This window comes from Lampris incognitus, chromosome 17 (genome assembly GCF_029633865.1).
Source record: "Lampris incognitus isolate fLamInc1 chromosome 17, fLamInc1.hap2, whole genome shotgun sequence".
In the NCBI taxonomy this organism is placed as follows: Eukaryota; Metazoa; Chordata; class Actinopteri; order Lampriformes; family Lampridae; genus Lampris; species Lampris incognitus.
This window is the reverse complement of record NC_079227.1, coordinates 18,391,882-18,408,491: the sequence shown is the minus strand read 5'-3', so window position 1 is coordinate 18,408,491 and position 16,610 is coordinate 18,391,882. Positions and strand designations below refer to the sequence as shown.

The following is a 16,610-nucleotide window of genomic DNA, read 5'->3' as shown; positions in this document are numbered from 1 at the left end:
AACACACGTGCGTGAGAGGTGATTTGTGCTTTACAGAATACAACAAATCTTCCAAACGACTCCTTCTTATTTAAGCCATTTGTGCAAAGCGTATTAATCTGCGACATATCGAATTGTCTTTTCTACAATTCTATTTGAAGAGCCGACTATCAAAAGACGGGAAGCAGAAATAAATGGTGACGAATGACTTGAGTGGTAGTGAAGAGAGCAGGAGGATGAGGAGCAAAGGCTCTGGCCCACATAATATTTTTCTTCGGCGCTCTGATCAAGCAGCCGGCATGTCACTGCAGCAAAGTGAATAGATTAACTTTTAAATATACTGTGGTCTCTGGAGCCCCTTGCCCTCGGAGACGCTCTGCTGGAGAAAACTGATCAACACCTCCATATCTGCTCTCTAAATTATTTTCCTCGGCTCAGGATCCCCAGACTCTTGATATTATGGATACTTTTCTCCTGATTTAACCCAGGCATATTGTTTTTTTTTCTCCCCTTAATCAATGCTATATATATATATGTGTGTGTGTGTGTGTGTGTGTGTGTGTGTGTGTGTGTATATATATATATATATATATATATAATATGCTTGTAGTTCTTGATAAAGCACCACTTTTTGGAACCATTTCATACTCTCTTATCAATAATAATCCTGTAGTATTGCTTTGGATAGTCCTGTCTAAATGTGTTAATTGATTTGACTGTGGGCCAGCAGTAATAGGGCGAGTCTGTGCTTCATCCTTAAGCAAACGTGGGGTTCGCTTTAAGATGAGAATCTTTAGCCTGGAGGGGGCACTCTACACTTTCCCCAAGGACAACGGCACTCATCTGTGCACACAGATTTTATCAAGACAACATATTGTGATGCTGACTGACTTGTTTGGACGGTGACACGCCGATGGCAGCACAGTTTGTACGATTGTTTTGCTCAAATAGTGTGCGCACACACCCACACATAAACCATACTCAAACACAAATCATCCCTCCTCTCCCTGACTTTTCCCAAGCACTGTGCAAGCGCGCGCGCGCGCGTGTGTGTGTGTGTGTGTGTGTGTGTGTGTGTGTTCTGCACAGTGTCACTGCATGTGCCTTGGATGCGGGCCACTGGCACGTTCTTGGAGAGGCTCAGGGTGCTCTGGCAGCTTTTTCTGCTTACTTTGGAATTTGTGGGCCTGAGAGGACCCCAATCCATCACTACACTGTCAGTCCCCCCACCCCACCTCTCTGTCTCTGTCTCTCTCTCTCTCTCTCTCTCTCTCTCGCTCGCTCGCTCTACTTTTCCTCCTGCCCCAGCCCCACTACGACTCATTAGTGCCCCGCTAGCCGTTTGTGACAACTCATCATATCATGACATGAAGCAGAGAAACCCATCCCCACCCACTCCCACCAATCTTTCCCCAGGGCCTGCAAGGTCACCACCTTCACATTTAGGCTTCAAACTGGCCCTCTGAGGTGCCACCAGGCGGAAATGCAAGGCCGACAGCTTTTCTCTGTCCAGCCTCAATGTCCTGCTGTCAACCCCCCCCCCACACACACACACACACACACCCTTTCTCCTCTTTACCCCAGAGGCCTCAAATGAAGCTGTCTTACACTTGTCCACTTCTTGAAGGTTCTCAACACTTTAAGACAATATCTTACCAAGTCAAAAATCTTCCAGCCTTAGATATTTAAAGTTAAGCCTGTGCTGTTGTTGTTTTTGTCAGATTTGGGACAAAATGAAAAAAAAGGCGATGGGTCATAGCTATCCAGTGTAGAGGTGGGACAATATGAACAGTTCATGTCACGATTATGCAGGCCAAAATAATTGCGATTCACAATATTGTTCCAATAATCATTAAAATAAGCTTAAAGCTCTTAAAATGTTGTTAAAACATACTGGATTCACTTTACCTTGCATTTTCTTAAGAAACAAATGTTATTATTGCATCAAAGATAGGACACACATCTTTTTGGCTGGACCAGCCAGTGGGGCCAGCCCTACAAACATGAATGTCCCTGACTAACTGACTGACAGTGGTCATAGTTAAGAGTGAGTGACTGAAGGCCGCTCTGATGGCCGAGCGGAATAAACCGCCGTTCTTGCAATCCGCTCGTCATGTGGCTGGGAGGTTCGTATCCCAGAGCGTCCACGGGGTAAGGCATTCATTAGGCCACCCTTACCCAAGGGATAGTGGGTGTAGATCGGCGAGTCCGGGGACTTGTCGTTCTCCAGCGACCCCTCAGGCCCATCCGGGCGCCTACAGCCAAGCAACTGAAAGCATTCTCACTACGTCTCCTTCGCAGCCTGAAGGTAATGCAATCCATGTGAGGCTTCAGCGTGTAAAGTAGTGAGAGCAGCCGACACGAGTTTGAAGGAAGCTGGTGTTATGACTATCTCCTTCCTGTGGAAACGTGAGCCAGGGGAGTTATTTGACAAGAGTTCCGGCCATATGCCATTGGGTTAATTGGGTGGGATAAGTGGAAAAACTAGAAATAAATTTATAAAATTTAAAAAAAAAGAGTGACTGACTGACTGAATGATCAGTTTGACACGATTGGGCCGCTGGATCAGGTGACCAATGACAGTTCCAGCCAGCGGCGACCAATGACGTCACTGAAGTTACACGATTGGTCAGCCAACTAATGACGTCGCCGGTAAACACGGAAGAGGGAGTTTCCCTGTTGGCTGTGAATCAACGCAGCGATTTGCATGCTTACGAATGTAATATGTTGCTGTTTGTGGATACTACTGAGTTGCCTCACTGCAATATAAGGCCAATTCACAAACACCAGCGCTAATAGCCACGCAGAGTTTTCACACAGAGTGAAAATTATAGTGCCTTCAGAGAGCTGGTGGTAACTGTAGCACATTTATAAGGGGTGTCACACCCAGGCCTGCCAGTGATCATGGCAGCAGTGGTTTTAGCCGGGTGATTATTTCATATGAAAAATAAATTGGCACTATTTAACTGTATAAATAATCAGGGTCTAAAAACTGCTGTTAACGGAAGCAGTGTCAAAACAGCCACTTTTTAAACTTAACGGTGCAAAAACAGCTGCTTTTCTAAATCTAGTCCCAGTCCAGCCATATACTAGGTTTTAACCTAGTTTTAGTGAACTTCCTTTTTAGTAAAAAAAATAAACGAGGACAGAAGACTCTTGCCAACACCCAGCAGGTAATCACAATGAATACTTGCTCCCCTACGGCCAACAAAACCTCCTCCACCGTCACACTCGTCACACTGGGCTCCAGCGGGACGATCCAGATCCCATGACGGATGGATGGCGGTGGTGTCTCAGAGGACGCCATTCCTTTGCAAAACAACCAGCAAAAAAACAGCAGGACACTCACCAATCAGCCAACAAACAGAAGAAACACTTGCCTGATCACACAGGAAAGACAGATGGAAGAAAAAGAGGGGGAAAAAATCTCTGAAATTAGAAACATTCTGAGTACAGTCCAAACTCCGTGCCAGAAACCTAATCTGGCAGCTGTAGATGTGAGCCGCGCATGCGCGAACGTAAACGATTTATGGCACATAACTCCCAGCATGCAGTGCAGAGAGAGGGAGAGCTAGACAGCTTTTTCAAGTCACTCGCGAGGATATTCACGTTTATCCCTATTTACAGCTATCCCGCTAACAGACATTCACCACAGTCAACTTTTCATTACTGCTTTTTAATCACAAGCTGCGATAAAATCCTATATCGTCCCGTCCCTGGTCCAATGCAAATGAACCACAGAATAATCCCGTAAACGGATGTGGCTAAGTGACTTCTCTGACCTGTAAGAATAACGGCATATGCGTAAGCACATAACAAGGCCTCATTTCTCTGAAGCCTCAGAGCACAAAATAGAACGGTGCACAGGCTCAGAATAAATACCAGCAGTCAGCGGTGGCTGAGTCTGACGACAGATGCCTGCATTTCAAATCCACAGTCTGAGCAGAACACACATGGCTCTGCGGGGTTGTTGCTAGCCTTGCCTGGTCAGTATGGGCCTAATGTGCTGCGAGACAGTCGATGGGTTTAACAAGGTTTGCACACGAAAGCGCTGCTGTAGTACGGAGGCGTGGAATCCCTGGTGGAGGCTGTAAATCAAATGATAAAGTCACTGTTATGACATGGTGATTGTGTGTTGTATGTGCAGCAAGTGTGTATTTGTGTGTGTGTGTTTGTTTGTGATTGTTTGTGCTGGACTGTCTTCGACAAGTGTCCCTGTTTATATTTTTGTCTGCCGTGATGAGGGAGGTGGTGGGACGGATGTGATTTGGGGGGGGCAGGAAATGTTCTTGTGCAGCTTTTGTCAAGCACGGGAGAGTAAAGCCTCCCACGTTGCCTGCTTTTTGTTGCAATGTGCTTTCTGGGCTCTGTGTGGATGAAGTACCCTGTGACCTGCCAGGGAAGTCTGCAGGATGTGAGCATTGTCCCAGGGCGGCTAAGGCAGGTGTCAGGGGGCCACTTTCCTTAGGCCCCTACTCTGTCCTGGCTAAATGTCAGTGTAGGAAGACAAAGTGTGTGTTTCTTTATCAAGTGATCACGTGGCACAGAAACCATGGTTGTGTAGTGTTTGAAAATGTTCAGTCTTGTGGGTCTTGTAGTATTGTGTGTGTGTCTTGTAATACTGCCGTGACACAGTCAAAGGAGGATATCCTAAAGGAATGTAAACCTGAGAAAAGGTGAGTCTCTAGAAAGGGAGAGGACAGTTTGTCAGGGCAGTCTAGCTTTCCTTGCAGAGCAGCAACGGATACAACGCACCACTTTTTCCTGCCCCCTCCCTTCCCTCCCCATTCTCCGCTGGAAGTCTGGTGTAGTGGCTGGAGGCCAAGCAGTGGGCAGCCTGTCTGTCCAGACCGTTGATATTTGCCTCATTCCGGACTTCTCAGAAGAAGAAGAGGAAGAAAAAAGGGCACAAGTGACTATGATGTAAATCGGTCGGCTTCGCTCTCCCGGTCACAAACGCACACCCCACCTCTTGCACCCCTCTGTCTAAACGTGGACTCGGTGGATGGGGATTTTGAACTGTCCCCTCAGTGGCCAGGGCCCCTGCACAAAAGAACTCATTTAAATTGCCACTAAAGCTTTTCAGCGCCCAGAGAATTGACATTCTTTCACATCATTACTGCAGGGAGGAGCGGGGCGCAGTGGAGGAGGAGGTTAGTAGAGGCGAAGAGAGAGAGGGAGAGAAATAGAAAGAGAGGGGCATCACTAGCATCCAGTGGCCAGCTTATCGGTTGCATTTGGCAGCTGTCATAACCCTCGCCACAATTTTTTTACACCATCTTTCTATCCCCTTTCTTTTTTTCCCTATTCTAGATGTACACATCAGATCAAGAGTCTATGAGGAATGCCTTAGTTTGTGTTTCTTTTTAATGACTCCCATCCCACCAACAACCCCCCACCCACCCACACACACACACCTCCTCTCCTCCCCAGCCTTTTCAGCTCAGGGCTGTGAATGAGTCCCCGGAGTCCCTCTGCCTCCCTGGAGTTCTGCTGGGGTTCATTAATCTTTCATTGGGACCATGGCAATGGGGAATGCCCCACCCATCCCTAACCCCCCCCCCCCTCCTCACACACATACGCCTTCCCTCCCCCAGCACAATCCCAATCCCACCCCCATACCCCACCACCTCACCGTCACTATGGAGGACAGAGATCGAGATGGCCAGGCTTGTATGCGCCATAGACAGAGAGAGAGAACACTGTAACCAGCCACCCTAGAATTAGTCCAGGGCTCTGGATGTACTGTTAGTGCAGTAGGCTCACACACAGGCTCACTTTTAATTTGCCTCAACCAACCCATGTGGATGATTAGTTTTCAGCGTCTTGCCCAGGGCCCACAGCTTTGCATTTGTATAGTCAAAGAGCATTAAGCAACCGAGCATCTTCTGTGTGCCCCCCTCCCCCTGCCAACATCTAGTCCCATTAATGCTTTTCAAAGTCTATTTGAAATGTGCCACACCGAATCTTTTTTTTTTTTGGCTTGGGTTGCGGCAGCTAATGAGGGTATTTGGTGTATGAGTGAGCAGACTTAAAACACACACACACAGAGACACGCACACACACACACACACACACACACACACACACACACACACACACACACACATAGCAGCAGCAGCTTGTCATCTCCTCTGCCCCTGACCAACATCATCCATGTTATGATAAGCCTGATTAGTGCTGCTTCTTCGACTGCTGAGGGCAGGACGGGGATATGTGGGTAAAGAGGCGAAAGCAGTCTAATCTACAGCAGCACTCTAATCTGGTTATCTTGTGGTTGGGGACCGTGTATTAGTGTCTCTCCCAGCCTTGGCCGATGAGAGAGGGCTGAGCTCCCGTTAACACAGGGGCCCATGGCAGCACACCCCTAAAGCTTCAATGTAATCTTTGGGTAATTGAAAAAAAGGGCCCGTGCCACTTAGGAGCACAAAGAGCAGATTACATAGCTAAAACTAATTTGGCAAAAATGCAGAAATGGATTTTCAACCGCCCCCCCACCTCTTCCCTCCTAACCCCTTTATTACAATACACCCTGCCCTCCCTGAACCAGGCCCCAGGGGGCTAGGGGGGGATAGATGAGGGAAGCAGGAGAGACAGGAGCAGGGGAGGAGTGGAGACTGAGAGAACGCGCCAGAGCAGGGAGAGGGGAAGCCAGGAGCAAGAGAGCAGAGCAAAGTGTTGACTAGCACTGCTAATGACTGTGGATTTACACACGCTAGCTTGATTAGATGGTTTGCAGATGATCGATCATGGCAGCTGTGGTCAAAAGTGCCTCGTCACTCAGAGCAGCTCCAAATGTGAAATGCCCCACCACCACCACCACCGCATCCCCTTTGAGCCTTGATTGCATTTCTGTGTCCCAGGGTGACACCACAGAAGTGTTCTTAATCACAAACCACATTATTTTCTCTCTGGGCTAGTGGTTTGCCTCCCCGACAGGATCCAGAATGTGATAGCTCTCATTTGGAGAGCTTTCAAGCCAGTTTGCAATTTTGTGGCTGGCGCCTGCAATCTTTTCTTGCAACCTCTAACCCAAATATTAACACTGATTTGTGTTTTGTTTTTCCCCTTCTTCTCTGCTGTCTTCTTCTCTCATCCTCCCTCTGTGTTTTTCTTTCTTTTTTTTTGTCTTTCTATCAGTCTAATAAGGTTCCAGTGGTACAGCACCCTCACCATGTGCACCCACTCACGCCTCTGATCACCTACAGCAATGAGCACTTCACACCGGGGAACCCCCCACCCCACCTACAGACAGACGTGGACCCTAAAACAGGTAGGACTGAAGCGCACAGCACAGCTGTCCCTTCATGAGGACTTAAAAATTCTTTGCTTGGTACTTATCTTAATGTGGGTAGAGTAGTGTGTCAGCCCTTCACTTCACAAAAAAAAGACCCTTTGGAGTATTGCCAAGTAATATGTCATTAGCTTTTTCATTAGTAACGTGCTAGTTCATAAGTGCCAGCAATGCTAACAGGACATACAAGATGTTTTTAGGGTACAGTATCTAAAGGAAAATGCCTGCCCCCGTTTTTTTTTTTTTTAGCAATTATAACAAGACACTGCTGAAGAATACTAGATATGGTACTGTATGACTGTTTGATTTCACTATGTTGGTCATGAAGCATTTCTGATCATGATGGAAAATAACTTATCCATCATCGACAAAAACTTAGACATGTACATGGGTAGCAGCTTATGATGCTAACATAAAACATAGAAAACATCACCAGACAAGCAACACTGCTCAAGATGGATGGCATCTCGTCTTCTCAAGACCTAAAACAAGACGGCCACTGTGGTGGAAGATTTTCACACTGAACAGAGAGCAATAAAGATGCACCATCTTCAGTGACTTGGGGAGGAACAAAAAACTTGTCCATCTTGTCTCCAATTAAACACACAACAAGACTAGGCCACAACCTCGTATATGGCTGGACCGTGTTTGATCAATGTTGGAAATTGTGGCCAGTTTCTTACAGGGCTAGTTAGTGGTAGTGTCTATAATGTGAATTCCTGGATATTAAGTGTTCATCTGCAATTTTCTGTAGTGGTCTCAATAATATTTGGTGTTAAAGTGAACTGAAGTAATATATCACATGACATAGTTAAGCTATGTTTGAGTAAAAAAAGGTTGTAAATGCAGTTGCAAGAACAATACTTTCCATTCATATCTTAGGATGTTTGATTTGAAAGAGAACTTAATGTAATTGTAAATATACCTATTCTTTTCTCTTAAAATTTATTTCTGATTTTTCCCTTTTTTCTCCCAATTTGGTGGCCAATCAATCCCCCCCTTCTTTTTTTTTTAATAGCTCAAACACCCACCCTCATACTACATGCGTTCGCCAACTGCATCTCTCCGGCCGGCAGTCTTGAAGGAGACGCCTCGCCACTTTCGTGACAAGGCGAGTCCAGGCCGAAGCACTGCTTTTTCCGACACACACACAGACGCATTCATGTGACGAACACAAGCCGACTCCACCCCCCTCCCAAAGACAGCGTTGCCAATTATTGCTGCTTCATCGAGTCCAGCATTAGTCAGATCTAACGAGACCGGGGCGCAAACCCCAGTCTCCAGTGGGCAACTGCATCAACACAAAGCCGATGCTTAGACCGGTACACCACCGCGGACCACTAGTATACCTATTCTAAATGTCTGTTAACTCCCCCTCCTCTTTCATCTGTTTCTATCTGCGGGTGTCTCGTTTTTCTAAGACTCACTCTGTATTGACAGGTGAATCCACAAAGAATGGATTGCAGCCGCTGATAGCACCATGAATTGTGCATCACTTGCAACCACTGTCTGCCCTGTCTCAAGGTCCAAGTCACAAACACGCCCAAAAAGTTTTGCAGCTTATTGCAATTTGCTCTTGTTCTGCGTCTGATTGTAATTTTCCATGTGGCAAAGTATAAATGGTGGCTTTGCACTAAGAACACAGTAGGCATGTACAATGTCATCCTTGATGTCATCCTGTATTTGGAAATGATTTCGGTCTCAGATCAAAAAGTGATATCCTCCTGCAAAATATCTGCTCACAAGCACACCTGGCATGACAATGCCTTCACCTGGCTACGATCACTACTGCCATGATAACCGGAAAGTCTGGGCATGAGTTACCACTAACTCTCTGAAGACGCTATTAATTTTGACTCTTAACTTCTTGTAGCTTGTGAATAGGACTTTGTTACAATAAGGCTCTTTTATAGAAAGGGGCCAATTTTGCACCAAATGCATGCATATTACCGAATTTATGTACGTGTAAGTAGCACCAGAGCACTGAGATGCTGTTTGCCTGAAAGCACAGTTAGAAGTGCATTTCACTCTTTGTGGGCGCTTGGAGAATTACACTATTTCTTTTTGTGCAGGCTTAGCGGCCGCAAAAGCTGCGCATTCCTTTTGTGAATTCGTCTGAGTGTTTCGTCAGAGGGATTGTTATTTGGGGTGCTGTGCACTCTCCCTCATGCCTCTCGGCACTCGGCTGACCAATTATGTAACTTCATTGATGTAATTGATCACCTGACCCAGCAGCCCAATCGTGTCAAACACGATCACTCAGTCAGTCACTCTAAACATGATCACTCAGTCACGCTAACACGGTCGCTCAGTCAGGGACATCCGTGTTTGCAGGGCTGGCCCGCCGGCCGGTCCGGCCAACAATTCTCATTGTTCATAGTGGAAGACATAAGCTACTGTGTGATATGTAGGTATCAAATACCTGCTTAACTAAAATAGGTGAAGCAATCTGATCCCTTAAATACTACAGGGTCTTCTGTGTCTCTGGATGGTCCTGTGGTCTTAACCGCCTGTTGATCCAGGAGTTTTAGAGCCCTTCATGCTCTACCGGCTCTGTGTTCACTAACTAATACAATAGGTCACATGACCCTCGAACATTTTTAGGCAATTTCATTCATTTTGGCAACCATTTTTACCAAGCATTTAGGTTTTCTTCTCATTCAGTACAACCTTTCAGGTTAATGCATTCTGTACAGTGAATAATTACATGCATTGCTACAGTCTCTAGTGAATTTAGATTGTGTTTTTAGGTAATAATGTTCTCTTATTATGATGGGCCTTACAAAGGGGCAATAACAAGCCTGCTGCTGTGTAATGTAGTGCTTAATGGTGCTGCTTAATTGAGCTTAGTGTTTGATTAATTAATCAGCTATATTTGGAGTTTGAGTGCTGGGTGGCAATAGGATAATGTTGGTAACGCTTTCCTATTACCAAAACTTAACACAATTAGTAGTCCAAGAACACGAAGATTTTTTTCAACACCTTTTGTCAAATAGTTTGTTTCTTTATTTTGGCATCATCCAATCTCCAGATTAATTTTACACAAAGCCCAGTAAAGGTATTTTCTTTTACACAAAAACTGTACAGCGTTTGGGGAGCGTAGTGGTCTATTCCATTGCCTATCAGCACAGGGATCGCCGGATCGAATCCCTGTGTTACCTCTGGCTTGGTCGGGCGTCTCTAGACATAATTGGCCGTGTCTGCAGATGGGAAGCCGGATGTGGGTATGTGTCCTAGTCGCTGCACTAGCACCTCCTCTGGTCGGTTGAGGCGCCTGTTCGGGGGGGAGGGGGAACAGGGGAAATAGCATGATCCTCCCGCGTGCTATGTCCCCCTGGTGAAACTCCTCATTGTCAGGTGAAAAGAAGTGGCTGGTGACTCCACATGTATCGGAGGAGGCATGTGGTAGTCTGCAGCCCTCCCTGGATCGGCAGAGGGGGTGGAGCAGTGACCAGGACGGCTCAGAAGAGTGGGGTAATTGGCCGGATACAATTGGGGGTAAAAAAAAAAGGGGGGTAAAGAAAACAAAAACCTGTACTAAAGGCACCATAGTTTGCTGCCAACAGAAACCTCTTGGTCCAAAATACCTGGATACCTGGCTCCGCTCTGGGACCTTGGATGTGATTGACATCACTGCCAAAGCACACACTTGTGAGGACAGGATTAGTTTTGCTGAGCTGCTCAACCCAGCCCAACTTGTCTGCGTTGGATGTGGCCAAGAGACGTTTTGCACCAGCAGCTGCATCGGCAGGCCAGCTCGGAAAGAACGCAGCAGAAAAACAAATGAAAAAAAGTCACCTTGTTCTCAGCTTGTGGAGCACAGATGCTCACCTGCTGTGATTTACCGCTCATCTAGTGTCGTTTGTTTCATGTCTGTCTTGAGAGAGAAAGTTTATTTTTAAAGCAGCCTTGTGTACAAGACCTTTTCAAGGCGCCGTGTCTTTGCCTGTCAGCTGCCACAGAAAGTGAAGGCAATGCTGGGGACTCTGATCGTTTAGCGATGCCCTCCACGAGAGCTTCCCTTAAGTTGGACATCTCTGTCACTATTTGTCAGTAGGCGGATAACAAAGCGTTTGCTGTCTCTTTTGTTAAACATGAGGATAAGTTGGACCATTGAAATGCCTTTAGTAAAAGGAGACAGGAGCCCATGTACCCACTACTTCCTACACTTGTCCAGCTTTACATTGTTATTAGTGTGTCGAAGTGAAATCCATTAAACGGTGTCAGTAATAGATACAACATACAATATGTGATTCAGGTGTTCAAGCTGTCATTTGTTTGAGTCACATTCAAAGGACTAATTTTAAAAGTTACCGTTTTCCAGCTGATTTTATTATATGACATACAGCTCATTCATGGGGATATGCATATTATTGAGATCATGATATTTACCTGTGTGATTTCAGGTAAAAAAAAAACCCAGTCCATAAGCCAGTGTGCATCAAGAGGCTGCTTCGGTGTTTATAGCCCTGCAGCTCTCTGATCACGGTGACAGCCCTAATCACATTATTGTCTTTTGTTCACTTCTAAAACCTCAATTAATTTCCATTGTTAATCTTCTGATTCAATAGACAAAATGTGACAAGGATCGTGTTGGTGTTATTTCCTCGCCTCTCTCCCCTATGCCTCTCCCAGCACTTTCTGCCACTGCTGCCTCAAAGGCCTTTGATCAGGAAGTGTGAATTTAGCGCTGTGTACATGTGAGCACCCCCCCCCCCTTCCTCCTCCTCCTCCTCCTCTCAGCTGCACTCCTGTGATGTCTGCCCGGTTCAGTTGTGAAACTGTCGCAAAGATGAATTTACAGCTGACAAAGATTTCGGTCTCTCTCTGCCTTCACCTTGTTTATTCACCTCCCCTGTACCCCCAACCACTACCACCACCACCACCCTGCTGCCATTTCATGGCCCTACCGTCTTCTCTCTTCTTTCTTCTCCAGGAATTCCAAGACCTCCACATCCTCCCGATATATCACCTTATTACCCACTGTCGCCCGGTACCGTTGGTCAGATCCCCCATCCGCTAGGATGGTTAGTACCACAGTAAGCAACCCCCTTTTTATTACTCTCTGTACCGTGTTCACTCACCCGTTGTGTAGGAATGCTACCAACAGAGTCAAATAATAAGACTGATTTGTATTAACAATATTTCTCATCAAGTTGTGATTCTGTTCATTGAGGAGCAAATGATGAAAATGTTCATAGAAGGTATAACCTTTCTTTTCAGGTCCACTATGTAAGATAACACTGTTTATTTGTTGTATTTTAGTTTGATCTATTTTCTTTTAAAATTCTCTTGGTCCTTTATTGAATCTGGTGAGTGCCACAGAATCGGTAAAAGCCCTGGCTGACCATGAAAACAGAGCAGATCTTTTCTCTTTCCTTTCTACTTTCCAGTAAAGCTTTGACTTCTAGGCCACAGAGGCCCAACGCAGCTTCCGTAGACCCCCACCAACCCCAGCTTGCCTCTTTGGGACGAATGCTATTTTGCATGTCTCTGTATGGTCCAATTAGCGTAATGAACCGTGATTGCCCGTATTTTACCCACAATTCCACACGGGGGCTCTCCCCTGGTAACTCTTGTCAACACTTGTTAATATGACAAAAGGCTACAAATTAAGCTCTGTTAATTTAATGTTTTCTCACCGCGATCTAAATACCGGGAGAGGCCCCGAGCGCAGCCACGGCGCCCTTTGATTCGCTGCACTTTATTTTGGTATAAATTTACATTCATTATTGTTTGTCTTTGGATGTGTAGACCTCAATTAGCGTGATGGCTCCATTAAAGAGACCCGCGCTTCGTCTTTAATTATCACAACAAAACACCTAGTTCCAGCTTGGGGAGGAAGGGGGCCCCACTCCGTCGACACCGAGCGAAGGGTTATGAAATTTAATTAGCCATTCCTATCAAGATTTGTGGCATTCAAATTGTTCAGAGTTTTCCTCTCTTTGATCTGCACTCTGCAATCCCCCAGATTTTTGTCCTGATCAAATGAGAATAAAGAGGCCCACGACGGGGAGAGGAGAGTCAGATAGAGAGAGAGACACACACACACAGAAGGCTTTACCTTCTCTCCCATCAACCCTGTTCCTTTACCTTCTCTCCTTTCTTCTTTTCTTTCCCCCTTCCTAGGCAAGGTCAGCCTGTTTATCCAATCACAACAGGGGGTTTCAGACACCCCTATCCGACTGCGCTCACTGTCAACGCATCCATGTCAAGGTGAGTTGAACCCTGAGAGATACACATGCGTGCACATGTGCATACATGCTTATTTTTGTACAGGGAGGCTAGTACACACACACACACACACGCGCACGCGCACACAATCTGTCTCTCTTGTTCTCTGAACTGATAGACACTAAGCTGCAGCGTCCCCCTTTAGGAGGGCTCACACTGCTCATCTCTGTTCAAAAGGCCAATTCTCCAGTGTGGGCTCCAGCTAGAATGCTCAAATATTAATTATATTTATTATTTTCTAATGAGGACCCAGAGGAACGATTACCCCTGCTGCACGTTGCGCAGCTCTGAAATAAGACGAGGCATGTCCCTGCTGTGAGTCTGAGCAGCCAAACAGATAAACAAAACACCGCAACACTTTGACAAGGGCTAAAGGATACATATGCCAGGGCTTGATATCTGGCTAGTGCTTTGGTCCAGCTCCAGTGCTGCTCTGGACATAAGTGCACCCATGAGGGTAGTAGGTGTGTTTGTTGGTCTTTTGTGTGCATGTCTTGTTGTCAGTTGGGGTTTAACGGCTTATTGTTCCCCCGAGGTTCTCTTTATTGGCTGAAAATAGAGAGGATTAATTGCTGATGACAAAATACCTGTGATTGTAAGTTTGGATACCCCAAAAAAAAGCAAGAAGCCAGGGTCGGACAAGGCCAAGCCTCACTTTAATCACAGCCTGACTGGAAAAAAACAGCTCCTGAGGGTGGCATGTTTAGACCTCCTTGACAATGATGGATCATGTGCATGTGGGTAGGGAGGGGCATTTCTGAAGCATCATGCTGAGAGCAGGAGGGCAGACGTTATTTGCGACCTTTTCGGCCTTGACAACAAGGTCATCTTATCAATCAAGAACAGTGGGTTTTGTTTTGTTTTTTTTCTCTTTTCCATTGGTAAAGTTTTGCAGTTTCTGGTCTAGATTGTTCTGGCCCCCACCAGTCTTAATGGTCTAAATGTAATTACAATTCTCAGTTCTTCAGCTCCAAACTTTACTTTTAACCCAATTCTGGAGCACCACTCCATCCTAACCAGATTAAGCACATCTCAGGTGCTAAAGGTCAGAGAGTGCTGCTGCCCAGACACTGGCATGTAGCAGTAGCATCCAGCTGACATGGGCTTTAAGTGACTGCTAATTTGGTCCCTTAATGACAGCCCCTATATTGTGATCAGTTTATTTTATAGTGCAGCTAATTGAATCTGCCAGCTATATGTGTGTGTGCATGTGTGTGTGTGTGTGCGTGTGCGTGCGTGTGTGTGTGTGTGCGTGCGTGCGCGCTGGGTGGGTTGGCCATTGGGAAGAGCTAATGCCCTGTGATGAGGCTCCTAATTGAATTAACATAACTGAATAGGTGAGGGCTCTGGGCGCTCTCTGCAGAATGGGGAGATTTAGCACATCCATGGTAAGGAAAAAACAAACATTAAATAGACCGCTGAATTCACCAGGCAATCTGGGGAAACCCCATTCAGCTAGTTAAAAACCAAAGGTCAAGATTTAACTAATTATATTGGAAGGAACCTGACAGTCATTTCAGGGCTTTCAGTGTCCTGGCTCTGTATAGAAATATGGACTACACTATTTTGATAAAAGAGACAACTTGTAGGGACTGTTGTGACCGTATGGAATTGGGAAGAAAGACATCCTGGCCTTGTGTTTTTCTAGAGAGCTCAGGTCTTCACTAGAGAGCCCTGCTTCACTACCAGTCTTCCTGTGCCATATCCAGACTGAATTAGGATTCAGAGAGGGAGCCCTCATTCCTGTACCCCAGAGACCTTCAATGAGCACCTTAGACCTAGCTGCTTTTAAAATATACATTCTTTTAGGAGCGAGGGAAGGAGCCGAAGAGAGTCGAGACGGTCACAGGAGCAAATGATAGACATTATTTTGATAATGGGGGTGTGAGCTGGTACAAGTCCATTATTTTATGGTGTGTGTGTGCGAGTGATATTGTGTGATAGGTGGGAGGATATGAAGGTCCCCTCACCCCACATGCTTAAGCCTGCCCTTTGATATGTCCTCCCCACCCCACCCCAACCCCCCAATCTGTGCCCCCCCCTTTCCTGGGGAACAGGGAGAAGCGTGCCGGCCAGGTCATTATACATTAAACAGGCACGGGGGGCTACCGCCTCACATTGGCAATTAAATGGCACTGGCTGACACTGAGCTTGCTGTGCCAGTGACCCCCAGCCCCACCGTACCAGCCCACCTGGCCTCCCCCTTCCACACCAGCAGCCATTCCAACCTTTCAGATTGAGATGTAGGAGCCTTGGGGTAAAGGGTGGGCGGGGGGCGGGGGTCCCTGCTCCATCTCCTTCTCTGTGTTGGTTAAATTGGTCCAAGGCGCCGCTTGCTGCTGATGAGTCCTGGATGATGATGATGATGATGATGCCCCCGCGCTTCAAAGGGATGGCCGTCATGTTTTATCCATAACCTGGGCCATGTGACTGCAGCAGGGGGAGGGAGTGAGAGAGAGAGAGAGAGAGAGAGAGAGAGAGAGAGAGAGAGAGAGAGAGAGAGAGAGAGAGAGAGAGAGAGAGAGAGAGAGAGAGAGAGAGGGAAAGAAAGAGAGGAGAGAACAGGAGGAGTGTGGAGGCGTTGAAGGGACAGGGAGGAGGAGGAAAAAGGGAGGGGAGAGAAATGGAAGAAAAAATAGATCTTGGAACAGAGGAAATTTTAACAAGTGCACAGAGAGGATGGGAGAGCAGGAAGAGAGACAGAAAGGGAGAGAAGAGTGGGGGGCAAGTGCGGGCGAGGAATGCAGCAGCCTAATGATGGGCGATCTGCAACCGCTGCGGCTGCTGCCGCCGCTCTCCCCATCAACGAATGACAGGGCACAAACACCAGTGTGTCAGTGATGAAGGGAGAGGAGGGGAAAAGAGGGGAAGAGAGAGAAAGAGGGAAAGAGTTTGAGGGGGGAGCACACTGGCACTCCCCTGAGATGGCCTCCAACAGAAACTAGTTGTTCCTGGCGAGTTTATCCTCATCATTATATTCTGGCTCGGAGCCATGCAGCCAGACACAGCCAGATAATGAGCTGTTAAAAAAATATTCCTTCTTTTTTCCTTCTCCTTTATCCTCCTCTCCCCACATTTGTGTGGTCATGTGTAGTTGAGATGC

General features: G+C 46.5%; 1 protein-coding gene across 6 annotated transcripts in view; it reads left to right on the top strand.

Annotated features, from left to right (window-relative positions):
* The window catches only part of tcf7l2 (transcription factor 7 like 2), a 56,084-nt gene that overhangs the window by 28,464 nt on the left and 11,010 nt on the right, over nt 1-16,610 (top strand). For all 6 annotated transcript variants that reach the window (XM_056297632.1, XM_056297631.1, XM_056297630.1 and 3 more), the window contains exons 7-9: nt 7,120-7,252; nt 12,210-12,312; nt 13,403-13,489. In XM_056297632.1, coding sequence (XP_056153607.1) covers nt 7,120-7,252; nt 12,210-12,312; nt 13,403-13,489 — 323 coding nt within the window. The remainder of the gene's footprint in view (nt 1-7,119; nt 7,253-12,209; nt 12,313-13,402; nt 13,490-16,610) is intronic.